A 26,436-nucleotide genomic window follows, 5' to 3' on the forward strand; every position below is an offset into this window, starting at 1 on the left:
CCCTGTGCACAACCACAGACACATTGTATCTGACCAGCTTGCACAGACCGGCTCCTCTCAGCAGGGCAGGGTTATGAGGCGTCCCGAAGGAAAGGAGGGAAGCACACCACTCGCTCTTTGTGCTGTTCTGTTCCTTCTTTCTCGTTCACTGCCTCGGTTACAATTCTTCCTTACAACCAGACTCATGATCAGTGTGAGGGCATCTGCGGATCCTATATGGGACCGCTGTGGGGCAGGGGAACGTGTAAACCAGAGGAAGCCGAAGGCGCAGCTGAGGCCAGTCCGGCCCGGGCTGGCGGCCCGATGGTCAGAAGGCTGCACAGTTACGGGAGGAGCCCAAGACCAGCTGCACCGGAGGCGGGGGTCCGGGAAGCCCCCGGCGGGGCGGGGGCGGGGCCTCTGGGGGCGGGGCGGACACTGGCCAAGGCCCGCATTCGGGGGGGGGGGGGGGGCAGCCCGCCCACAGGAGGAGGAGGACGCTGGGGGTTCCGGGGGGCGCAGGGCAGAAAGGCCGCTTCCATGGGACACGCCCGGCCCAAGCGGGGGGTCACGGGGTCCCCCGGGACCTCGGCCCGCCGAAGCCGGGGCTCCCCATACAGCAAGCGCCCAGTAAGCGCCAGCCCCTACTCGGCTCCCAGGGACTCCCGGGCCCCCAGATCCGGGGGGGGGGGGGGGACACCCCACCGGCCGGACCCGGCGCGGGCTGAAACAAACCGCAGGCGCGCCGGACGGGGGTCGTCCCTTTCCTGCAGGCGGCCTCAGCTTAACCGACCTGTCGGAGGAGGAGCCGCCTCCGGCCTGGACCAAGCGGGCTCTCTCCGTCAGCGCCTCAGGCTGCGCGAGCGGGCGCCTTTCCGGTCACGTGCCGATACGCCCCGCCCACCATTGTTGTCGTGCCCTCCCGAAGGCGCACGCGCGGCTTCGGGGCGAGCCCCCGCACGCTCAGCCAATGGGCTTCTCCCAGATCGCTCTTGCGTGGTGCCCCGCTCTGTGACGTCGCGGCGCCGGGGCCGAGGAGGCGGGTTGCAGGAGAGGCCACGGAAGCCGGGAGAAGACCACCGGAGGCAGAAGCGGCGACGCACGGAGGGCAGAGGGCGGAGGGCGGAGGGCAGAAGCGGCGCCATGGTCTACATCTCGAATGGTGAGTGAGGGGCGCGATCGGGGCCGGGGAGGGGACCGGGCCGGACGCCACCTACGGAAAGGCGGGAGAGGGGATCCACCCACCCTGGGAGAGCGGATCGGGGCATCCTAAGCTACCTAGGGCCCGGGGGGAAACTGAGGCACGGAGAAGGAGGGGGAGGAGCCGTTCTGGACGGAGGGAGAGTGACTTGGGAGCCCAGACCTCCGCTGGAGGGGCCCCGGGGGCCCTTGAGCCGAGCCCGTGGGAGAGCCTGTGACAGAAGGGGAAACTGAGGCTCCGGGGGTGCCCCCACATCCCAGAGTGGAGTTAAGGAGGTTGTTGTGGGTGGAAAGAAAGGGGGCCGCGATGGGGAGGATGGAGGGGGCCGGGGGCGGGGGGGGCGAATAACCAAGGGCGCGGTCGTCGTGGTTGTTGCTTTGCTACTTTGTCAGACTATACTTTTAAGGGGAAACAGTAACAAGTTCGCAGAGTCCTAGTCCCCTCCCATCCTCGTTTGCTGAAGGGTTTGTGTTCACTGGAGATTGTTCAGCCCGGACTCTGCATCACAGCAGCACCTAATCCGTCATTAATGAGCATTTATTAAGCACCTACCTGGCCCAGCCGGACTGTGCTAGGCAGAGTCAAAGAACAAAACAGCCCCGACTTTCCAGGTGTCTCGGGCCGGATGCCCGCATTTTATAGGTGAGGAAACTGAGGCTCCCCGGGCTGTTGTGGGTCAGAACCTTCTCTGCAGTACCACGTTGCCTTTGGTGAGCCTGGGTAAGTCACTTAAAAGCCCGGGAGCCACATAACAGGAATAAATGCTTGCCCCACCTTCCTCGTGAGATTGTTGTAAAGAGCTGGGCAAAACCTTGGCTGAGCCCAAGTGACTCAGTGTGTTGGTTATTCAGTGAGGACGGCTCCGCTTGTAGTGTAGGGATTATTTGCTCACATCAGCCCCTGAGGTTTCCAGTAGTGTCCATGTTTTCCAGTGGGATCTGACCGGGGTCCCCTGACTGGGAGTCTGACACTCTCCCATCGTTCTTTCTCTTCTGGTCTCACTTCTCCTCTGGAATACGTTGGTATCGTGATTCGTAAAGGCCCTTCTTGACAACAGCCTTGTGTGTGTTGTGTTAAAGATCTTATCCCAATTTTACAGACAAGGAAAAATAAAGTTTGCTTAGTGAGTTTCAAAGATTTGCCTGCTCAGCGTCCCCTAGCTGGTAAGTGGAGCCAGGACTCTTACCCCTTGTCCTTCAGTTCCAGCACTATTGAGGCCCTGCCCTATGTTAGACACAGAGACAAGGGACAGAAAGATGAAAAACAATTAGTGCTTTCAAGCCTTCCCGTTTGCTGGAGGGCTTTGTCGGTGTATGCAGAATAATGCCAGACCAAGTGTGATAGAGGGGTAAGGAAAGAAGATTCACAGGAGAAAGTGAATTCGATCTGCACCTTGACCTGAGAGGGAACTCAGCCAGCAGAGGAGAGTGTGTGTGTTCAAAGCCCGTCGGTCCGCCGTATATGGACGGCTGGACTGGTCAGGGCCAACAGGTAGTCCCTTTGGCAGAGTCTAAAGCTGTGTGAAATGATGTGAAATTATACTGGAAACAAATTAACTCCTGGGCTGAGGTGTTTGTATTTTAGGTAGCAGAGAGCCACAGAAGGCTTTGGAGTGAGGCATGTGCCTTAGAGATTATTTTGGCAGCTTTGTGAGGGATTCCTTAGAGAAAGGAGTGATTGAAAAGTGTGAGACCAGTTAGGTGCTCATAAGAGCTACGGTGGTGGCCATGTGTGAATGGACTCCAAGGACAAGTTCTCTGGAGGGAGAATAAGGCTTGAAGCACTGATTGGACCATGGGACTTACGGATTACTCCCCCAACCCCCTGATTGTCTGCTTTGGCCCCAGGAAAGTAAAGAGTGGAGACAGGTCTGCACCCTCTGGGTTTATCCCCCCTTCCCCAGAGCCACCTGCAGTCACAAGTGGTGGGCTTATTTATACATCATATATAAGATTTGTTCTGTGTGGCCCATACAGACACCCACCCAGAACTAGACCATCTGTGCTCTAAAACTGTCCTGTCAACAGATGACTATTGCCTGTCATGGCATTTAGGTAGTTGACTAGAACTCAGAGCTATTTGTGGTAGGTAGGCACTCATGCTCCTGAGTCCAGCATTGCAGGACAGCCAGTGTCTTAAGGAGGGTGACTTTGCTGAGTTCATGAAACTGTCATGTCTCCACCCAGCTAGGGGCAGACATGAGAAGAGGAAATTTACTAAGCATTAAACTTAAGTCTTGTATTGGGGTTTAAAAAATCCAGGTGGAGGAAGAGGGGCTGGAGATAACTTTTGTCTGAAAACAGTCTTGGGGACACAATTCCAAGCATCAGAGGAACCGGAGCCCCCAAAAAGGCAAGTCCAGCTTCACACACATACACACACACATACACACACAGGAAGGTGAGAGACAGAGAGTCCCTCTGCTTTCTGACCACAACTGGGGGCCATAGTGCTGGGTTCTGGTTCCAGCTATTCTGCAGGACGTGCAGGCCTGTTGCTGGGTTGGTGAAGAATAAGAGAGAAGTCCTTCAGAGGGCAGAACTTAGAAGCAGCTGAGAAGCTGTCTGCACTTTAACATGAGCAAAGCCTGTCCAGAGCAGGCTGGACATGAGCCAGTGGTTTTCCTTCACTGGAGGTCTAATCATGAGAGCTGCTGGCAGACTTGGGCATGTTCTTGGCTAGGTAGGAACTCCGTGGCTTCTCTGTCCTTCCAGTTCTGGGGGGGCTGAACGAGGGTAGAAGTTTGAAAGAAATACCAGATGTCAGAGATTCCAGAGGTAGAATTGATGGGATTTGGGACAACTTTGGGATATGGGAGTAAGAGAGACAAATCTGACGGAGATTTCAAGCACTGGGGGATTGGGAAGGTGGTTGTATCTTTAACTGAAACAGGGAAATCAGGAGGAAAAGGAGCCAGTTTGAAGGGGCAGGTGCTGAATTTGGTTCTGAAAGTACTGAGGTTTGATGCAGATGTCCATTAGTTAGAAATAGGACCAGGAACCTGACTTCCATCTGGCTGAAAGTGATAGATAGCTTACTAAGCATTCATTTGCAAGTTCAAAGCCTACACTTTGCTCTGGAAATAGATGAAATCAGCGTAAGTTGGAGGTCAGCTACCAAGCTTGGGGAAATGTTGATTGATAGGGGCAGGACAAAAAAAGGAAAGGAGATCTGTGGAGGAGACTGAGTGAGCTAGAATTCTGAGAAGGCTTTTTCTATGGCAGGTACTGAAGTAGTGTATGCTTTAAAGACTTACTGTGTAACAAAGGAGAGAGAGGTCATTGGATTTATCACTTAAGTAGAAAGGAGGAGTGACCAGTGAGCAAGTAGGCGCCACCAAAGGCACAGACTAGTCATTGGAAGGCCTGGCTCTCAATTTCAGAAACCAGCTTCTATGAATTGTGCCAAGAATTGGCAGTCTGGTCTGCCTTGCAGTACCCCCATAATCCAGATTCCTGATTACTGAGGCCCCAAGACTCCTCCACTCCTGCCCACCTGTAGTGAGTGGCAACAGGTGGGACCCACAGAATTTCAGAATGAACATACTTTATTTGTCACTGAGTCCAACAAGCACCCTGAGAAGACTCTCCACCACCACCACCCAGTGAAGGGGTCATCTGTCTCTTCTTGAAAGAGCTCTGAAGAGGGAGAGCCATCCACACACTCTCTGAGGGCCCCCCCCCCCCCCTTCATTTCAGCCCATCTCCTCTTGGGAGGGTACTTTTCCTGACATTGACTCTAATGGCTTCTCTTTGACTCCTACCTTTACCTTTTCCCTCTTGGGGTCAAGCAAAACAAGGTTGTCCTTTGCCCCCCCCCCCCCTTTTCCCCCCCCCCCCGCCACAACAGCCCATCCCATCCTATACTTGCTGAGAAATAAAGCTAAGTCTTCCCTGTCTTCTCTCCTCCAGGACAAATTCCCCCAATTTCCTTCACCTGGTCTTCATGGCATAAACTCTAGGCTCTTTGAACATATCTTTTTTACTGGTGTCTTTCTCTAATATTTGGGCCATGCCTTTTTTTGAATCTGCTGAGGAATAATAAATTCTCTAACCCATCCTTGTTAAGTCTTTATGAGTCTTTTTTATTTGTACTTGTAAAGTAACCAATTGTTTAGACTGGATTCCACCCTCAGGTTCACTATAGATGATCATATATTTAGTGTTCATCCCATTCCCATTCCCAGTTAGGACTGTTAAGTTGATTTTTTTTTCCCACTATCAAATCTGTCATAATACTTCTTCTCTTTTTTTCCCCACTTCTTCAGAAGAAAAAAGAAAAGAAAAAAAAAAGAGCGAGCTCAGCCGTAGGTATCTAGTTTATACTGCTTAGAACAGCCCCATGGATCCCAGTCTGTTCCCTCTCCCACAAACCACTGGGTTGGCCCATTGTTGTTCTTTGTCCTCAGCCTTCCCAAAGCTAATTTGTTTTGGCTTGAGTCTCTCCTCCCCCCCACTGCCATTCACCTGTCCCAGCCTAAGTCACTGATTACTTGATTAAATTTCTGCCAGTATAACCAACTTTGCTTTCCTTCTCCCCATGCTCTAGGTGAACCCCCAGGTCTCTCTTTGTTCCTGTCTAATACTTAAAGATTGGAGACTCCATAGGGAGAGTAGAGTCTTCTCCCTTTTCTGGATCTCAGCACTTTGAAGGGCTTCCCATGTCACTGTTGCTTTTGCCCAGTGCTTGCCTTTCTCAAAAGCAAAGATTGGAAGTCATTGATTCACAAATCCTTTTTCCCTGTAGTCAGGTTAGGTTTATTGGCATGATTGTAACAGCCCCTTTAGCACAGCTTTTGTGGCTTTGTCCAGGAGTGCTTGGCAGCTCCACTGTGCCTTTCACTTGCCTAGGGACCTTCAGCAGAGTGGCAGTGACCTAAGTAAGGTGCCCTAGGGCATGTATACATGTGGCAAAAATGCCCACATGCCAGCCTAATCTGGGTGCCCTGGAAGGAGGCCTTGGAGTGGTAGGAAGGCAGAAGGACAAGAGGTCTGGCATTCTAGGGTGGGAGAGGCCAAGCGGACCCTCTAGAACTCAATACCAGGGAGAATACAAGGCTCACTTGTTCAACTACAGCTTTTAGAAATCCGTATTTTTTTGTGCCTGAAAATTCTACTTTCTAGTGCACAAAGGTATTGATTTTATTTTGAAATGAGTGAAGTCCTAAAGCCTCCCACAGGAAGGTTATAACATAGGACAAGATTGGCAGACTTGCTGAGAGGGTAGAGGTGCTTTCAGCAGGCACCTGCCCAGAGTCTGGTCAGAGGAGTGTTAGGGAGTATGGAGATGTGAGGGCCATCAGGAGCTTGTGTGTGGATGTGTCTCAAGGGAGAATTCAGCTGGAGCCAAGAGTTTGTGAGTCCAGACCTGATCTCTGAGGCTCAGACAGAAATGGCATTACACGTCCATGCAGGCAGGCAAGCAGGATCTTAGCAGAAGCTACCTTTTACTCGATCCAGGCCCATGCTGGCCAAACTGAGCTGGGGGCTCTCTGTTGAGAAACCCATAACCCCTCATTTCAGGCTGAAAGCAGAAGTAAAATTCTATCTGATACTGTCTTTGTTCTGGAGGTGGGTGTGTGCTGTAAGGGAGGAGTTCTGGGAGTGGCCCTCCAGGTGTGTGTCTCTGAGTTGGCAGAAGGAAAGACATTCTCACTCATGGCCATTGGTTCCCCAGGGTGTAGGTGTTTGGTAGCTGGTAGGGTAGGGGAGTAATATGGGTGGGTGTGGGAGGTCAGGTTCTAGAACAAAGGTCATTGTTCAGATCATCACCCATGCCACCGTCACCACCCCTCAAGACATGGGGCTTTGCTTGTCAGTGTTTCCTGTATTTGGGTTTTTTTAGGCAGAATGTACACTTGGAAGCCTGAAGCTGTTAGGAGTTGGTGACTTGAACATTTTAATGTAATACCTGTTATAAATTATCTTTTTCTCAATGAGGATGTTGCTGATTTTCTTGTTTGTTTTTCCATCATTGGTTGTAGGTCAAGTTTTAGACAGCCGGAATCGGTCACTATGGAGTTTATCATTCATAACAGATCTCTTTTGGGGAATCGCTGACTTTGTGATTATGTTGTGAGTACTGCTACACATGTCTGTTAATTCAGCTCTTCTCTGTGTTTGAATCTGTGACCTCATCAGTGTGGTTCTCCAGTTTCTCCAGTGTTCAGATAGTGTCCCCTCTCCTCCTTCCCCTTGACTTCTCCCCCATAGCCTCCCATAAGTCCTCCACTGTGTCTCCAATGTGAGGTTAAACTTTGGGGCCTGGGCTTCCGTCATTGTGGCCTCCCTTCTTCCCTGAGATGAGCCTCAGAGCTAGTGTCAGAGGGAGAGTGGGAATGGTAGTGATCTGTCTGCTGAGCAATCCTGCCTCTAAAGTGGAAAGTGCAGTGATGCAGAAACTCGGTCTTTCTTTTCTAGTTGCTGCTTTATCATGAATGATTAATTGGCCATCTCTTAAACTAAGCTGCAAACCTTCATGTCAGGCGTGGCCCAGTCCACAGATGGTGGGATTCCTGATGGGTGTGGTGGACACCCAGTGACACTGTGGCCATCAGGGGTCATTTCATGCTTCTACCACCTGCAGATTCACCAGCATTTCTTCAGTGCCTGCAAATGTGCCTGACCCCGGGGGAGATCCCTTTTTTAAAGAAAAGGGAAAAAAGAAATAATTGTTGGCCCCTAAAGGCCATGTAACTCCCTGAGGTTTCCCTCTAAAGAGCTCCATTTGTGTATGTAATGCATTTTAATCTGTAACATAGCAACAAAGTGACAAAATTCTGATCTGAAGGCTTTGGAAGCCTGGTATACTGGAATGTGGGAAGGTGTGTGGAGGCCTGGGGAGCATGTATTCTTACATTCGTCATTTTGAAAGACAAATCCACTCTTGTGTTTATGGAGAGTTTATTTAGATCAAGCAGCTTTCAAAACGGTGGGTACTCACACTAGACCATAGTTCCACTTAGTTTTGATTGACTTGACTCTGGAGATTAATTTTTGGCTGACCAGTTAATTCCTAACAAGCCTTAACATCATCTGCTTTCCTTCAGTTTAAGATCCATTAGAAAGTGTGATTGAAACTGGTACATACCTGCCTTAAAAGTTTCTTTTCCCCTTTCTTATTTCTTCTGTTTCAGTTTCAAAAGCCTGCTTCAACAAGATGTGAAAAGGAGAGGCTATGTTAGCTCATCTGATTCCCGGCATGATGATGGAAGAGGGTACGTACTTGCTTTTTGAAAGTCAGAGAGAAGAGAAGGTGTGACACACTGGGGGGAGGGATTGATGGATTTACAGTAAGTTCCTGGGTTCAGACTCCAGCTCAGCAAAGGGCTTAAGGACCTGGCTCATTTGTGAGATAAGGGGCAAGGGGAAGGTAGTCTCCAATGTCCTTTCCAGTTCTGAATCTTGGTTTATTACATTTTAAGTCTTGTTCCATCATGACTGACTCCTCATGACCCCATTGGGGTTTTCTTGGCAGAGATACTGGAAGGGTTTGCCATTGCCTTCTCCAGCTCATTTGACAGATGAGGAAACTGAGGCAAACAGGGTGAAGTGACTTGCTCAGGGTCACACAGCTAGTAAGTGGCTCAGGAAGAAGAGTTCCTGCCTTCCCTCCCAGCACTCTGTGCACTATGGTGCCACCTAGCTGCTAAACATTTAAAGTGCAAATAAACTTGTAGATGAACATGAAACCTTGTTTCTCTGCATGAATACATTGTAATCTGACCCTGCACTCATCATATTTCTTGGGCTCAGGATTGTTAACCCCACTGGTGGGAGTTCCTTTCTTCTCTAAGCTTTGTGGCTGGCATCCTACATGTGAAATCAAGAAAAGGGCCCCCTTGGAGACTTGAGGGGGACCCTCAGGACTTCCCATGGAAGCTCCTTCACCAGGCCTGGGGACACACTCTTGGGCTGATTTTTTTTCCCTTCTAAACAGACCTCCAGGAAATCCTCGACGAAGAATGGGCCGGATAAATCACATGAAAGGCCCTAGCCCTCCTCCAATGGCCGGCGGCTGAGGAAGGTAAGCAGATCTCTAGCTCATTTACGATTTTTAAAACATTTTTTGTTTCTAAAGCAATTCCCAGTTTGACTATTGAGAATGTTTTGAGGGCGGCCAGGTAGCACAGCAAGTAAGAGCACCAGCCCCAGTGTCGGGATGACCTGGGGATCAGATCTGGGCTCTGATACTCAGCACCACACCCAGAAGTAACTGGCCGTGTAACCTTGAGCAAGTTACTTAACCCCGATTGCTTAAAAAAAAAAAAAAGAATGTTTTGATAGAGAACTACACTTGGAAAGAGAGATTCACTTTCATCGAACTCCATTAGATTTTTGTTTGAATTAACAGCATGCCAGAACTGTTCTATTAATTTAGTTTTGCACTAGCTTTCCAGCCTCAGATGCTGCTTGGGGGTGCAGTGTTCTCGGTGCCCCTGCTAACTGGGTTCTTCTCCTCTGCCAGGTAAACGCCTGCTCAGAGAAGCAGGCAAAAAGACACACCCTCCCTTGGACAAAGGAAAAGAAGTATCCGGTGAAAGAAGCATTGGAGGGCCCTGTGTCTGAAGAAGGGTTGCTCTGTGTCTCCACAGATTAATGATGTTGTGCTGGGAACTCCCATTTGCTGGGATCCGGTGTAACTGATTGCAATTGTATAAATGCACATGTTCACTATCTCTTATTTTGTATAGTTTGTGAAAAAGCCTCATGTAGTTCTAATAGTAAATATTTTCAGCTTGCAAAGCATTGACTTCATTCAGCCTTGTTTGATAATGTATCAGTCTCCTGAATTTGAGGGGCAGACGTCACTCCAAAGACATTAAGTTTATTTTTTTAAGTACAGGAAAGATTTAGTTGTACTGTGGATGGTCATTTTTCATTTCCTGAAATATGTTTCTTTGTTTGCTTTAGTTTATAAATAAATCACATGGCACTTTTCAGTTTCCTAAGTAGTATTCCATTATCTAATTTGCTTTTGCTTATAAAGAAATCATTGTGTTTTCATATGAGATCTGCATGATTAAGCATCTTTATGACCCTCCAGTGTGTTATAGAGATGCCTTCCATCTTTTCGTAAAGAACGTGACCTCTTGAGTACCTGAAGTAGTCTTTGTGTCAAGCACAGATCCCCAACATTCTGAGGCACCTTGTACCTTAGGGGAAAATCCTGTATTCTTAAGAGATACAAACTGAAGCCTGACAAGATAGGCTAAATATAACCTTTATATTTTGAATAATGAAGCATTGTTCATGGGTGAGATTATTTTTTTTTTTAATTTTCAGCAACAAATTGAAATCTAATTTTGCTCTACTTGGAAACCCAAGGGGAAAAACAATTTGAAGTTGTTTGGGTTTTTTTTATTGCTTGGGCAATAAAATTGGTTTGTTAAGGTGACTCTGCATGAAAAGTACTTCTAAATAAAGAGAGACATATGCCACATGGAACAAAAAAAAAGTACACACCCACACCCCTGACGTCACCCTGCAGCCCAGAATTCGTCAGCCTTATCACTGCTGCTGTGGGCAACCCCTCTGAAAGGAAATGTGATTGTCTGCTGGGTGCCACCTCCTCTTCCCCCATCTAACCACTGGTTTTGGCTTCCTTCAACTCATCACTTTCAGGTCCCTCACAAACCCTTTGACCTTTAGCTCAGGCCCCCCTCCCCCTCCTCCTCACCTCTCTCCTGGATTACTACATAACTCCCTAACTCAGGGGTCCATAAACCTGTTCGGGTTTTTCAAAACATATTTTTATAATTATAAGTGGTTTCCTCTGTAATCCTGTGTTATACGCATTTAAAAACAATTCTTCCCAGAAGGGACCCATGGCACCCAAACCCACTGAGCCCCTCTCCTAACTGGATGCCACACTTCCAGATTTCCCCTCTGCCCCCATTCCAGCCTTGTTAGAACTGGCTGAGTAATCTGTTTGAAGTCAGAGGCCTGCCCACCCACCTGCCCCAGAAGCTTAAGTATTTCCCCATTTCCCTTAGGCTCCAGACAGACTCTTCTCTTGATAGCCTTTCACTGGCAGATTGCACATTACCACCCCAAGGCGCTCTGTTCTAGCTGTTTGGGCCCCACAGGCTGCTCCTAACACAGGAGCTTCCACCTACCAACTCAGGAGCCTTTGCCCTGCTCCTCCCCTTCTTTCCTCTTTGGCCTATTCCTCACCCCCATTCATTCCCCCCCCCCCACTTCTCTCCTCCCTCCCCACTTACCCTCTTGGCCTGTTGGGAGCTGTCCTTATCCAGAACAGGGAGAACGGCCATGAAACCTGGAAGACCTGAGTTCAAGTCCTATTTGTGACACTAGCTGTGGGACTTGGGTGAGTCACAAGCTCTGTGCTCAAGACACCTTTTCCAGTTATATATAAACTGCACAGAAAATGCTGACCTACATTGATTTCAGGGAGTTTTCTCACTTGGGAATTCCCCAGACCAATGAAATCTCAAGTCTAGCCCCCCCAACCCCCCATCCTGAAGGGCCTCTGCTTTTAACTTGTAAACTCCTCCTGGAGGGTTGGGGGGAGAGGGAAGCAGTCTTTCTACTGCCTGACACACTACTAGTAGGCTTTAATAAATGACCACTGCTCATTTTGCACAGGCTGCCCTCTGCCTGGCACTGCCTCCCCACCTTTACCCAAGGCTCTGTTGTGCTACCTCCCAAGGGATGGCTTTTATCTGATCCCCTGCCCCCCAACAAGCAGTGCCTTTTCTACCCCAATGCTAACTGTCCATGGCATATTATTTTCCCCCAGAGTAAGAAGTCAGGAATTGTTTCTGTGTCTGCATCCCCAGTCTTACATCCTTGGTAGGAAATTAGAAATGTTTGCTGAATTAAGTCGAATCTTTGGACATTTCTCAGCTAGAATTCAGTTCCTTCTATGAAGCATATGTCATGGGCTGCCCTGAGAGATACAACAGATAAAAATCAGGCAAAAAAGGAAAGTGCACTGAAGTGGTCAGCTGTCCAATCGATCAGCCTACTTCCTGTGCCTCCTACTGTGTGCTGGGCACCAGAAACACACTCACAAATTCCTCCTTGCAAGGACCCTACAATCTTTGTGGGCAGAATTAAGGAATAAGTACAGATACATAAAAAGAGCTTAGACACAGGTAGTTTTAGCAGGGCACCATCGGCCATCAGCCATCGGGGGATCATGCAGAAGGTGGTGAGAGCTGAATCTTAAAGCACAAGAGGGAAGGAGGGAGGGAATTCCAGGCACTGGGTGGGCACTGCCCATCGTGGGTGGGAGGATAGAAGTGGCGAGATTGGGCAACTGATTGGATGATGCCCAGGAGCCTGGAAGGATGAAATGGACACATTTGGAAGAGGGGGAAAGACAGTGACTTAAGTCTTGAACATGTTGAATTTTAAATGTCTCTGGGATATCCATTGGGAAATAGCCTTTAACAGGCAATTGGTGATCTTGTACTGAAGCATGGAAGAGAGTGAGGCTGGAGATGAGACAGACACAAGAGATACTTAAACTGGTGAGACCTAATGAGATTACCAAAATAAGACAGAACCTGGGGATAGACTTGCAGTTATGGGGAGGAGCTTTGGTAGGTGGACCAGAAGAGAGCAACGTCACAAAAGCCCACAGGGGGTGGAGAGGGTACTCAACTGGGTCAGATACACCAAATGAGCCAAGAAGCATCAAGACTGAGATAAGACCATCAGATCTGGCGATTAAGAAATTGCTGGCGACTTTATGCTACTCAGTTTCAGCTGAGTTCGGACGTTTTGGATGAGAAAGGAAAAGATGGAATGCTAGCTTGGGGGTCCCGGGAGGATCTTTTAAGGATAGAGCAGATCTGAGCACAATTGAAAACAAGAAGGAATGAGCCAGGAGACTGGGAGGAGTCGTAGACTAGAGAGAACCAGGGGATGATCTAGGATGCAACCTTTTCACTCAGCAAATATTTATCAAATGTCTCGTATGCCAGCCATGAAACAGCCCCCTGCGCTCAAGGAGTTCACGTTCTTGGGGATGTTAGCAGGCATGCATTAAGCTATGTCCTGGTTCCTCCCCGCCTTTGCTAATCCCATACACCCGGCCTCACACAGGTCAGTGAGTTGGCGAGCGGGAAGGTGCCGGGTTCCAGGCCATGAAGGGGCTGAGGCTGGCGGCGTGGCGCTGTCAGAATCAGGGACGCCCAGGTGACCAGAGCACCCCGAGTCGTGGCCGGCCATCCCGACTTTTCTCCGGCCGCTGGACGTGGATGGTTCCGGAAAGAGAGTGAGGCTGGAGACCCTGGGCCGTGCGGCTCCACTTCAGCCCGGTCCTCTCCGGGAGGAGCCGAGGGTCCTGGGGGAACTGTCCGACTTGGGGATCCTGCCCTGGCCCCGGCCCTTCCCCTCCCATCCTTTCCTACGCACGCCCTCCCATTGCAGTGGAAGCGCCGGGAGGGCCGGCGCTGCCTTTGTCCCGGTGTAGCCCGGGCGCTTGGCACGGAGCCCGGCGCGCAGAGCCAACCTGCTGAGCGCAGTGCGGGACCTAGGGCTGTAGGGAGAGGCGCCCTGCTCTCCCGGAGCTCACCTTCCACCGGCAAACATCTCTGAAGGGCCTACTGTGGGCCTGACGCCGTGCTAGGCCCGGGAGAGGAAGGATAAAGGAGATTCCGCCCCTGCCCTCAAGGAGCTTCCATTCAGAGAGAGCGGACGCCCAGCCCGCCTTCGGCGGCCTCCAGTCCTCCACCGACCCACTATGCTCATCGCCACGCCTCCCCGGGGGCCGCCATCTTGGCTCCTGGCAAGTGGGAGCCGCCGCGGAAACGCGAGGCGTGTCTGCGCCTGCGCCTGCGCCTACGCCTGCGCCTGCATCGCTTCGACGTCTGCGCCTGCGCTCTGAGGCCACCCTGCTTCCCCCATTGACTGAGGAGCCGGCCCGGGCGGGGAGTCGTGGCGACCATGACCCAGGCGGAGAAGGGAGACCCAGAGAACGGGAAGGAGAAGGGCGGCGAGAAGGAGAAGGAGCAGCGCGGCGTGAAGCGGCCCATCGTGCCCGCGCTGGTGCCCGAGTCCCTGCAGGAGGTGAGGCCGCCGCCCCGGGGCCCACGGACCCAGACCTGGGACTCGGGCCCGGGGGGGAAACTGAGGCACGCCTCCCCGGGCTGCTCTGCTCTGCTTGGCCGGGGCGGGCGGGGGAGAGCGCCTGATCAGTGCTTGTGGCCTGACTGAGTGACCGCGGGACCACGCACAGGGCCTCTAAAGCAGCCCTGCCCTAAAGGGGGCTCCCGGGGCGAAGGGATGCGCGTGATTCCGAGGTCCCACTGTGTGCTGGGGATGTGGAGCCCCACTGTGTGCTGGGGACAGGCAGGGAGCCCCACTGTGTGCTGGGGACACTGGGAGCCCCACTGTGTGCTGGGGACAGGCAGGGAGCCCCACTGTGTGCTGGGGACAGGCAGGGAGCCCCACTGTGTGCTGGGGACACTGAGAGCCCCACTGTGTGCTGGGGATACTGGGAGTCCCACTGTGTTCTGGGGACAGACAGGGAGCCCCACTGTGTGCTGGGGATGTAGGGGGGGGTGGAGCCCCACTGTGTGCTGGGGATGTGGGGGGTGGGGCCCCACTGTGTGCTGGGGGTGTGGGGGGGAAATGGAGCCCCACTGTGTGCTGGGGACACCGGGATGGAGGTGGGACGGGGCACACCAGTCATCCACATGCAGATTGAGCCTGATCATCCCACTTTCCCATCTGGATTGCTGGCATCCTCCTTCCCTCCACCTCCCATCTCCAGGCCTTTGCCTGCTGCTCCCATGCCCCTTCCTTGACTCTCTCCCTAGGCCAGTCTTTGCCAGTCCTGGGCCTGTCCTGGGCCCTGTCCGTGGTGCTGAGGACTCAGTCTGTGCAGGCAGGGCCCTCCTCCCCTCTGGGCTCTCCTGGTACCTGCCCCTCACTCCTGGAATTGCTTTCTGTGATTCTTCCCTGGCTGGAACATCAGCTCCCCAGGGCAGGCATAGCTTTCTTTTTGACTCTCTGTCCCTGTCCTGTTCTCTTTGTGAATGTTTGCTGACCTGGGTAAGTACAAGGTCACTGAAGAAGGAAGAGATCAGCCCTCAGTTGTGCTCCTGGGGCAGGTGGGTTCGCATCCCCCAGCTAATGAGACCCTGGGTGAGTCCCTGCAACCTGAATATGGGGGTGATGTGATGGTCCCTGGAGTCCCTGGGTGTGGCAGGGACAAACCTGAGGCTTTGGGGGTCTTAGAGATTTAAGCATTTCTGCTTAACTGTGTGGATCTGCCCTCAGAGGAGGGTCCACCACTGATTAAGCACCTGCTGTGTGCAAAGAAAGGCCAAAGACTGTCCAAGCCCTCAGGGAGCTTCTAGTCTAATGGGGAGAGAACCTGCTGCATGGGTACATGCCAAGCAAGCCCTAGACAGGCTGGTTAGGCAGGCCTGGGGGCAGGGGTCCTGACCCTCGAGGTCAGCGTCCAGTCCTGCTGGCTCCCCAGTCAGTTCTCTACCCCCAAGGGCATCCTCCTCGCCATCCTTTGGATCCTGTGGTAAATGGTGCATTTGTGCTCCCACGGCTTGGAAAGCATCACCTGTGTTAGCCCTCATCACACTCCCTACTTTGCATCGCAGCAAATACAGAGCAACTTCATTGTTGTGATCCACCCGGGCTCCACCACACTGAGGATGGGGCGCGCCACAGACACCCTCCCGGTCAGCGTCCCCCACGTCATCGCACGAAGGCACAAGCAGCAAGGCCAGCCCCTGTACAAGGACAGCTGGCTGCTCCGGGAGGGGCTCAATGTAAGTCTTAAGCCCACTTTGGTTTTTAAATTTAGTTGAGTTGATTTTTTTCAGCTAAGTATTTTTCTCTCCCCCTTTAAAAAAAAAAGAAAATCAAAGCTCTTGTGAAAAATATGCTTAGTCAGTAAAAACAAATTCCCCACAGGCTGTGTCCAACACCACAGGTCTCATTAGACACCTTGAGTCCATCACACCTGTGTTAGGGTGGCCCTGGGCACATTGGGGGGGCCTTGCTTTGTTAGAGCTGCTGCTGCTGCTCTGCTGGTCCTACCCTTTCACTGCTGAATCAGTTCATACAAGTCCAAAGCCTTTCCTTCTGCAGCCACATGTGGTTTTGGTGCCTGGACTTTTTGTTAAAAGTGATTTTATGTTAAGCCATGATCCTCAGATAGGTCCCCATCCCATTGTACGGGATTCTCTGTAGTGTTGCAGCTCTTGGCCCATCCTCTGGGTCCAGAAAGTTCCTAGACATTTCTCGATGTTGTGGGGAACCCAAGGGTTGTCCATCCGTTAGCCCCTGTGCTTGCCCAGCCATCTCTCTAATAGATTCCATCGTTACTGCTTCTGCACGGTTTCTCTGCACTCACACCGCCCACTGGTTGCTCCTCCACACCTTTGGGGTCCCTACATTTTAATCCTTTAGATGCCATGTGTTGTCTGTGACCCATAGCCACTACCTGACTGTCCTCCTTAAACAAGATGGCCGTGATTTGAGGGAGAAGGTTGGGGTCACTGAGAGCACTGTAGAAAGTTACCTTGTGACCAGGCTAACTAACAGCTGGTCTGCAGCAGAAGCACAGCGGTGCCGCATGGAAATTGACCGCTCCTGGTTTTTGCCACAGATGTTTAAAGAATGATTCACCAAAAGAGAAAGCAAGCTTCCCCTCACAGTCTCTTAACATACATTTTTAAGGAGTCACTTGTTACTGAAGGAGACTTCCAGAAACCAGATCACAGCATAAGCATACATCCCTTTCAGTTTTGATTCCAAAACTCAGCCTCAGAATTCCAAAAGAAAGCCTCTCAGAATCCATTCACTGGTGAGATAGCACAGCCGTTAATCTGGATGGGATATGGGTGGGACAAGGGCTGCACGCCTCTAACCCTGCCATGGGCAGGCTTGGGCCCAGGGCTTCCCAGCTGCCTACCCTGGGGCAGAGTGCATAGAGCCTGGGCCAGGTGAGCAGATGCGGCCTTAAAAGCCAACTAGACTGACTGGCAGCTGGATGAAGACATACTCCAGAGAGCACAAGGGAGTCCTGCTTTTTGATGATTCAGACTTTTAAGACTCACAGAACATTCTGGCCCCATTTCTTCGAGATTGTCTGTGTATGGGCAGTTATGTGTTTATGGAATAGTTTTCTATTTGGTTCTTTATTCTTATCCATCCTTATTTCTGTCCAGAAGCCTGAAAGTTCCGAACAGAGACAAAATGGCCTGAAAATGGTGGACCAGGCGATATGGTCCAAAAAGATGTCAAATGGAGCAAGAAGGGTCCCAGTGTCCCCAGAGCAGGTGAGGCAGGCACTCGTTGCTGTGGCTTGTTTTCCCACACCCAGTGCCTGATACCTCCTTATGCGAATGAGTGAGCCAATGAATGAACGGGCCCTGGGGGTGCTGGCAGCTCCCAAGGGGCTCCCGCTCTAACTGAGGAAGGCAGCTCCGGACATCCTTAAGGAGCAGAGATGGGGCAGGTGGGCTGTGGTCTTGTGAGTAACTACAGTGAGAAAGGGGTGGATGGTAAGGCCCGCAGGGTCCCACAAGGTTGCAGCCAGGCAGGCTTCCATCCTGTCAGAAAGGACGGAGGAGTTGAGCCCCATCTCTTGGGCAAAGGGACCAGGGAAGGGTGTAGGCAGGTAGGACCGCCCTCCCCAGTGGTGGGCCAGGATCGGTGCTGGGCCTGCCCTGAGCAGACTCTGGTGGTGTTCCTTTCCTAGCTTCTATGCAGCTTCTCACTTAGTGCATGGTCTTTGGCTCCCAACATGCATTGGCTGGTGGGCAGCCTTCAGGCAGTGAACCTTTCTTCTGTGTTATCATAGAGGGCAGAAGGAATCACACCTGTGCTTGCTGTTGTGATGTTCCTGAGCTGGTATCACTAGTATTTTAAAACCCTAGGACTTCAGAGGTGCAAGGCGCCTTAGAGCTCCTCTTGGCCCACCTTTGTTTCTGAATTACAAGATCACCAGGCCCAAAGGCCGCCTTTACCATCGCCCTCATTTCAGGTTCTCAGATGAAGGTCTTACTGGGCTCTTTGAAAGAATATGATGTAGCCCTTGCAGAGACAGTGTTAGGAACAGTTACGTGCACCACATACAGACGTGGTCTCCTCTCAGCAGAATAAAGCATTTTCCTCAGATCAGTGCTGAGTTACTGCTTGGATAAGAAAGTCCTGGGAAAGGGAAATTACATTTGTGAGCAGAGAAAACACCCTTTTCCCTGGCGCCTCAGGCTTCCCCCTCCTCATCCAGGGTCTTTGGGCAGGACTGCTGCTCTTCCTAGGCCATGGGTGGGGGAAGAGAGAAAAGGAGAGGCAGAATTTTATGTGTAAATTGAAGGGATTTTCTGAAACTCTCAGGCTCGAACCTACAACAAGCAGATGCGGCCAGCAATTCTAGATCATTGCTCTGGAAATAAGTGGACAAACACATCTCATCACCCTGAGTATTTAGTAGGAGAAGAGGTGAGTGATGTTCTCATTGTTGTAACAAGTGGGGAATGGGGCGGGGAGAGGAGGCCCTGGGGTTTAAGGGTGGAATGGAGGCAGAGGTCTCTTCCTCCAGTGTTTGCTGCTCATTCTCTTGGTGGCCTGATGCTGCTTATCTCTTGGCTGTCTGTAATCACACTTTTGGTCACTGAACATTCAGACTGGCTATTGAAGTGGACAGATTGTATTCTGGACATGGGACCACTCAGTAAATATTAGCAAAACTCTCTGGCCTTAATCTTTTGGTATGAACCAGCAAAACCTGAGACCAAAGGTGTCCTTCACAGACTTTGTTTTTTTATCCCCAGGCTTTGTATGTTAATCCGTTGGACTGTTACAATATTCACTGGCCTATCCGCAGAGGTCAGTTAAATATTCACCCTGGACCAGGGGGCTCCCTTACAGCTATCCTGGCAGATCTGGAAGCAATATGGTCACATGTGATACAAAAATATTTGGAAATACCCCTGAAAGACCTAAAGGTGAGTGAAGGGTCCCAGAGTCATTCTGCCTGGCCTCTCCTTTGTACTAAGCAGCTGGCATCTGGACAAATGGAGCCAATCTGCTCCTTCCCTTCCATCCTCCCCAGAGCTACCAACTTGGGCCCCTTTGTTTCCTTAAGGCACATGTCTTCACCTATTTTATGAGTTTCGTATTCAAATTCTTATTATTCAAAGAAAGACGTGCCAAGTATTTTCCATCTAAAACAAAAAACCAGTAGGTAGCAGAGAAATAGGATATGTAAAGTCCTGACCTGTAATTGGGGAATAGAAGAGGGACGTCCCCGACCCCATTCAGAGACAAGTTGGGCGAGAGGCTCTCTTGCCCTTTTGTTGGATGGGAGCAGAGTGTGACTTCTCTCTTCTTTCTAGTATTACAGGTGCATCTTGTTAATCCCTGATATTTACAACAAACAGCATGTGAAGGAAGTGGTGAACATGACCCTTATGAAGATGGGTTTCTCAGGTAAAAAGCCATTTCAGTCAGTCAGGAAGTATTTATTGTGGGCCTGCTATGCGCAAGGCACTGTTTCACTGAGTGCATAGGATGATTTACATGAGTGAACAAAAAAGAATTTTAGGAAGAATTTTAGCATGGGCCAAGCCTCGGGACCCAGGAAGAGAGGGAGGCAGCCCTTGTTCTCAAGGCCTTATACCCGAGTCAGAGAACAGACAACACATAGAGGGGACCTCAGCTGCCCAGTGGATGGAAAGGCCTGGGGTTTTCTGGAGGGTCACAACCAATCTCATTCACTGATCTACCTTCATCACCGAACAGTCAGGGCCTGGCTCTGGTTGTGTGCCGAGTCCAAGATGACAGTGATCGTTCTTTGCAGGCATTGTGGTTCATCAGGAGTCCGTGTGTGCCACTTTTGGGAGTGGCCTGGGCAGTGCATGCATTGTAGATGTTGGGGACCAGAAGACCAGTGTGTGCTGTGTGGAAGATGGAGTTTCCCATCGGAACACACGGTAAGGGACTGGGGAGGTGGGCATATGTACTTTTCTCCTGAGGTTGGTTTTCAGAGTCTTTGACTTCATCAGAGGGCTCATCCTTCCACCAATCCAGCTGACTCCTTTGAGCCTTAGAGATGGTCTTTGTGAGGTACTGAGCTTCGTGAGGAAGGTCTTGAATTTAGCTTGGTTCTCTGATGAGAGATGGATAATCCACCTCGGTCCTGGCCCTGGAGCCCTCTTGGCTTGGTAGAGCCTGGCAGAACCTGCCCTCAGCTGGCCAGCTGCATTTGAGAATGCAGGGTCATCCGAATGCTGCCATAATGAGGCACCAGAGGTGGGACTCAGTGATCATGGATTGGCAGTGCCAACATGTTCCCTTTGCTGAGGTCATCCCTAAGAGGGCCAAAGCTGCCCCTGCTTAGGCCTAAGATGGAAGGTAAGCCGACCCTCCCCTTCCCCTTTGCTTTGGCCACCTCACCACCTTCGAGGGGTATCGACCCAAGGAATACAAGTGAGTCATCATAAGGGCCGAAGCAGAGAAAGCTGCTGACAAGAGAGCTCTGCGGCTGGGCTAGGTAGGAGAAAGGAATGACAGCAGCTGTTTCTGTATTGTCCACAATAACCTCCCTCCCCCTGGGCTTCGATGGAGTTAGTGGAGAATGGTCTGTGCAGTCTAGGGGGAACCACCAAATGCACTCTCCTGGTTTTAGGCTCTGTCTTGCCTACGGGGGATCTGACGTCTCACGGTGTTTTTACTGGCTCATGCAGCGAGCTGGGTTCCCTTATAGAGACTGCCAGTTAACAAATAAGATGGACTGCCTTCTCCTGCAGCACCTCAAGGAAACCTTTTGTCATCTGGACCAGGTAGGCGCAAAGTCACGATGACCAAGGACAGAGAAACCCCCGAGACAGCCGCAGAAATTGGGCACCTCAGGACAGCTTGGAGGTTCTCCAAGCCACTCCTCGGCCCCTCTGGGCCCTTCCCAAGCACTGCCAACTGATTGGCATTATGATGGGTAGAGAGGAAGAGGTAGAAACCCGCCTTATTTTGCAGCCTTCCATGTTGCTTTACAGATGCTACAATTCTCCATTTTCCCTAAAACTTAGGACATCTCTGGCCTCCAAGACCATGAGTTTCAGATTCGACACCCGGACTCTCCGGCTTTGCTTTACCAGCTTCGTCTTGGGGATGAGAAGCTACAGGTAACGTTGGCCAAGGGGGTGGCCTCTGGCTCTGGAGACCCCTGCCAGACCTCGGGGATGTGGGACTCAAGCTCAGTCTGAACACAGGCATGAGCAGGGCCTTCGCCCAGGGGCCAGGAGCCGTGCGGCCCGGGGCGGCCCCAAAGCGCGTGCTTCCTTCTCCCCGCACGCTCAGGCTCCCATGGCTCTTTTTTACCCCGCGACTTTCGGCATCGTCGGCCAGAAGATGACGGCGCTGCCCCAGAGATCGCAGGGCGACCCCGAAGACCCTCATGATGAACATTACCTGCTAGCCACCCAGAGCAAGCAGGAGCAGGTGAGCCGCGGGGCCGGCGGCGGGGCCGCGGAGGCGGCAGCCCGCGAGCAATAGGCCGAGGCGGCCCCTGGGTTACCCTGCACACTGGGGTCTTATTCAGAGGAGGCTGGCGAGGGCGGCTGTGTCTGCAGGGCCCGGGGCACTCCCGGCACGGAGGCGGCAGCCCGCGAGCCTGAAGGTCGGGAGGTCTGTGCGGTGTGGCAGCGTGGTGTCCTGCCTATGGCCGAGGCGGCCCCCTGGGTTACCCCCTGGGCTGCGAGGCCTCAGCACACTGGGGTCTTATTCAGAGGAGGCTGGCGAGGGTGGCTGTGGGCCTCAGGGAGACAGCGGGAGCTGTGCTCAACGACCGGTGGCTGTCTGGTGGCGGAGAGGACAGACTGGTTCTGCCCAGCTTGGCTCTGCCAGAGGGCCCAGGCAGCCTCAGGCTCTTACCAGCTGTGGGACCCTGGGCCTCTGCTCACTGAAATGGGGAGGAGGGGTGGACGGGCTTAGCTCCACCTGTGTGCAGGCACTGAGCGAAGCATCTTGACAGATATCTTCCGTCATCCTCACAGCAGCCCTATGAAGCAGCTTATTGAGGAGGAAACTGAGGTAAACAGGTGAAGCGACGTGCCTAGGGTCACCCAGCTAGGAAGTATCAGAGGCTAGATTTGAACTCGGGGCTTCCCAACTCCAGGTCCTGTTGTCTGGGCCGCTTGGCATCCCAGGCTGGGTGATGCTGGGGGGGTCACATCAGGCATCTCTCTAGGGGTATGTGTGGACCAGAATCCCTTCCTGTGATTTGTGGGAGGAGCCCTGTCCCCACAGACCTCCCACCCTGGTTTCCCAGAGTCCTCTTGGAAAACGCCTCCCTGTGAGAGCTCACCTCCTCTTTGTTCTGGTGTCTCTGAGAGCATAAGTGGCAGCCTGAAGGACGCCGAGTGAGCTCACCCGTCTCTCCTGTTTTCCTTTAAGTCTTCCAAAGCGACTGCCGAGCGCAAGTCCACAGCCAAACCTGGTGGCTTCGATGCCGACCTGCGGGCTCAGTCTTCAGACATGCCGGAGAGGCTCCATCCACAGGAAGTGGAGCTGGGGCCGTCCCAGAGTGACTGCCTGATGGCGGGCAACGAGTCTGAGGACGCGCCCACCGCCCTGATGTCCAGGAAAACCGCCGTCTCCCAGTTTGAAGGGAAAGCCCTGGGCCTGGACAAGGCCATCCTGCACAGCATCGACTGCTGTGGTGAGCAGGGCGTGTGGCGGGGCTCCCCCCAGGGCCCTCATTCCATCCTGGGCGGCTTCCTCATGGGTCAGAAGGTAGAGTAAGGACCTGGCCTCCCTCACTGAGACCCTCGACCCTGGGGCCCATTGTGGCTCAAGTCTGTTGTCCACATGAACCAGCCACTTCTCCACTCGTTACATCCGAGTGGGCTTTAAGCCTTTTGGAGTTGGTGTCTGCGGGCCTGTCATCTTTGGGGCTGTAGTAACGATAGCTCCTATTGGGAGGGCTTTCTATGCAGGATCGCATTCGGTCCCTTAACAAGCCTGGAAGGGAGATGCTGCTCTCACCCTGTTTTACAAATGAGGAAACTGAGTCAGAGATGGGTGAGAGGCTTGGCCAGGGTCACATGGCTAGGAGGAGTCTGAAGCTTGATTTAGGCTTGGGTCTTTGGGGTCTCTGGCCCAGTGCCGCCTGGCCTGAAGGAACGGGCATATTCTTGTCTTCACAGCCTCCGATGACACCAAAAAGAAGATGTACAGCTCCATCCTGGTGGTGGGGGGCGGCCTCATGTTCCACAAAGCCCAGGAGTTTCTGCAGCACCGAATCCTTAACAAAATGCCCCCTTCCTTCAGAAGAGTCGTCGAGAACGTCGAAGTCATCACGAGGCCGAAGGTGAGATGTCAGTGCCAGTGCTGGCCCAACATCTCTCCCTGCCCCAGCTGCCCGAGAGCGATTGACAGGGCAGCAGCCAGGCCCAGAGAGGGCCGGGGGCTCACCCCTCAGTCAGGCAGCAGTCAGTTGTCACTCACTGAATGTCTCATAGGCTCCTGTCGCTCTGAGGTAGCCCCAGTCTGTCCCATCTGCCACGTCTTCCCCACTAGAGGATGAGCTCCTTTGGTCGGGGCCATCTCTGCCCTTCCTGCGTATCCTCAGCATACCCTCCGCACAAGGCCTGGCACACAGTAGCCACCTTGTCAGTGCTAGCAGACCGACTAACAGATCCTCCTTAGGACAGGTTCCCGGGAGATGTGCAGTTAAAGGCTACAAGGCTGAACCTCAGGTCCCAGATCTGATGTCAGACCAGCCTTCGGCAGCTTCAGGGACAGAGGCTCTGTGCACGTGACTGTCAAGTGCTTTAGTAGGATTCGTTCCCAGGCCATTTACAGTTTCTCACTGGATCCCCCCCAAACCAGCCTGGCAAGTGTGAGGGGAGTGATCTTCTCCTTCAGAAGATGAGGGGAATGACCGGCCCCTGGCTGCAGCCCTGGCATCCCCCCAAGGGGCTGCTGCTCTTGCAAAGCTCAGTCCAGCTCCTCTTCTGCAGAATGAGGGGGCTGAACTCGGTGGTGATCAAGCAGGGCTGCAAGCCTTGGACATCATCGGGTCTAGCCCCCTCAGTGTACACATGGCGAAACCTGTGGTCTTGAAGGTCATTTCTGTCTGCTCCTTTGGGAATGAGGCAGCTATTGAAGTTAGGCTGCCACCCCATGTGGTTGTGCACCACGTTGAATCTGGTGAGCGTTTCTTTGGCCGCAGGACCTCTCCTCCGGCCCTGGAGGGTGGGCTCTCCGTGCCATCAGTACTTAAAACGAGGTATCCCCTGCACACTTTCCCCAGTGTTGGACAGAAGGCGCTTGTCAGGAATAGGATGATCAGAATTATTGGCCTCTGTTCTTGTCTGGACTGTGGGGGAGCCACGTTGGTCCCTAGGTGCAGGCCAGGCTGGGCAGTGTGTGCCTGCACCCAGTGCCTTGGCTTCTCACAGGGTTTTCCAGTGTCCACACTGCCTGCTCTGGTACCCGGCAGGGTCTCAGTCCACACCCGTTGTGACAAAAACAGTTGTTCTCAAAATGAGGAACAAAAATTGCTGATGAAAAGGGCAAACACTGAATTTCACAGTCACTTCATCCTTTTATGTGGCTGACCTGCCAAGCTCCGGCCAGCTCACTATTTTTAAATGTCAGCAGGCCTGAGGCTCTTTCCTGAATGCACAGTTGATTTTGCAGCATGTCTCCTGTGTGCACCCAGGACATGGATCCACGCCTGATTGCATGGAAGGGTGGAGCTGTGCTGGCCTGTCTGGACACCACGCAGGAGCTCTGGGTCTACCAGCGAGAATGGCAGCGCTTCGGAGTCCGCATGCTGCGTGAGCGGGCAGCCTTTGTGTGGTGAGCCCCAGGGGCGAGGCCTGGGTCACATCTCGGCCAGCGGCAGCCAGCCGTGCGGTACAGAAGACTTGGGCCTCATTTATTTTTCTAATTTATTGGTCGTTTTATTGGGAGATGCCTGAAATTCAGCTTTCTGTTGAGGATAGGGTGTTAGTCTTAGAACTGCAGATTGTACATACGATCAAGCACTTTGGAATAAACTTTTGACATTGCTCAGCTCTCTTGCTACATTCTTTGCCGCACTTTAATCACGGAAATCCAGAGCTCTCGACACAGACCCTTCATGTAAGGTGGGTTTAGGCCATTGTCACAAGGACAGCAGCTGCAGGTTGTGACCACAGGCCTCTCTCCACAGGATTCTGCTCCCGGCTTGTCCAGGGATGGGCCCCCTTGGGAATCTCCGTTTCCAGTCTCATTTCCTATATTCTTTTATAGACCAAAGAACGAGGTCAGGCCAGTTCTCCTTAACTGGGTGTGGCTCACATGTGGCCTCCTCCTGCCAGGCCCGAGTGCTTCAGGGACGCTGTTCTGAACGTTTGGACTTGGGGAAGGCAAATGCCTTTGGGGAAGAGACCTTGAGGGAATCCTTAATGAGAAAGCAAAGGGAGCCAGAGCCCTGCCGTGCCCCGGAGTTCTGCCCTGGTGCTTTGTCCTGGCCTGGTGTGGCTGCCCACGCTCTGGAAAGTTCATCTGGCCTCACTGGGTGGGAGGAGGCCCAGCCGTCTCAAGGATGGAGCCACAGAAAAGCCATCCATCCCAAGCACAAGCCAAGAGGCCTGAGGGTCCGGGCCCTAGGCGAGAAGGAAGGCCCTCCCTAGACATCTGAGGGACCACTTGGCCTATGTGTTGTTAAGGACAGTCTGGGGCGGGTTGTACCACAGGGCCACAGAGACCCCTTCCAGCTCCACGGTTCTGTGGCTCCCACAAACACACCGGCTTCCTCTGTGCCGGCATTTCCTCAGTGCTGGGCAATGACAGGCACTAAATAAATGCGTTCTTCACTGTCAATCATCTAGGACTGAGCGGCTGCAGTGCAAGTGACTGACTGATGTTCTCTTCATGAATGAACCCAGAAGCTGAAGAAGCTGCTGCCTGGGAAGCTGACTCAGCGAGAGCCTCTTTGGAGAGGCTGGTGAAGCAGGGGCAGGGCTGGCTCCATCCCCCAGAGCAGCGTCTGGTGGCACCCCGGAGGGCTCCTCGGCACAGGCGGACTGATGCCCCTGACTACCTGATCCCTGTGGAGTTCTGGGAAGACCACGGAATCCTGCCAACTGAGTCAGTGTGTTCTTAGGATCCAGTGACTCAGCCAGCATTTACTAACCTTGTACTGGCTGCTGAGTGCTGGGGATACAGAGAGGCAAAAGACAGCCCCTGCCCTCAGGGAGCTGCCAGTCTGTCAGTGATAGACGAGGCACCAGCATGGGGAGAGATTGGGAAAGGCTCAGAGTG

The 26,436-nt window shown here is 52.5% G+C and overlaps 2 protein-coding genes and 1 long non-coding RNA gene across 4 annotated transcripts in view; 2 read left to right on the forward strand and 1 right to left on the reverse strand.

Annotated features, from left to right (window-relative positions):
* Window positions 1-887, reverse strand: part of LOC138158243 (uncharacterized) — a 47,629-nt gene extending 46,742 nt beyond the window's left edge. For both annotated transcript variants that reach the window (XR_011167600.1, XR_011167601.1), the window contains exon 1: window positions 773-887. This is a non-coding gene — a long non-coding RNA (uncharacterized lncRNA). The remainder of the gene's footprint in view (window positions 1-772) is intronic.
* A 73-nt stretch (window positions 888-960) lies between these two features.
* On the forward strand, window positions 961-9,209 carry SELENOK (selenoprotein K). Its single transcript, XM_069084370.1, has 4 exons — window positions 961-1,141; window positions 7,164-7,254; window positions 8,316-8,396; window positions 9,119-9,209. The coding sequence occupies exons 1-4, from the start codon at window positions 1,123-1,125 to the stop codon at window positions 9,207-9,209; spliced, it is 282 nt and encodes a 93-aa protein (XP_068940471.1). The 5' UTR covers window positions 961-1,122.
* A 2,745-nt stretch (window positions 9,210-11,954) lies between these two features.
* On the forward strand, window positions 11,955-25,215 carry ACTR8 (actin related protein 8). Its single transcript, XM_069084369.1, has 13 exons — window positions 11,955-14,220; window positions 15,774-15,944; window positions 17,349-17,459; window positions 18,520-18,624; window positions 18,957-19,130; window positions 19,521-19,614; window positions 19,985-20,117; window positions 20,813-20,966; window positions 21,210-21,305; window positions 21,481-21,621; window positions 22,576-22,840; window positions 23,328-23,491; window positions 24,848-25,215. Exons 1-13 carry the CDS (start codon window positions 14,098-14,100, stop codon window positions 24,989-24,991), a joined length of 1,875 nt encoding a protein of 624 aa, XP_068940470.1. The 5' UTR covers window positions 11,955-14,097; the 3' UTR covers window positions 24,992-25,215.
* The last annotated feature ends 1,221 nt before the right edge of the window (window positions 25,216-26,436 follow it).

The sequence above is a fragment of the Petaurus breviceps genome, unplaced genomic scaffold (assembly GCF_028583685.1).
Source record: "Petaurus breviceps papuanus isolate PSGF00001 unplaced genomic scaffold, PetGlider_PUasm1.0 174, whole genome shotgun sequence".
NCBI classification, from domain to species: Eukaryota; Metazoa; Chordata; class Mammalia; order Diprotodontia; family Petauridae; genus Petaurus; species Petaurus breviceps.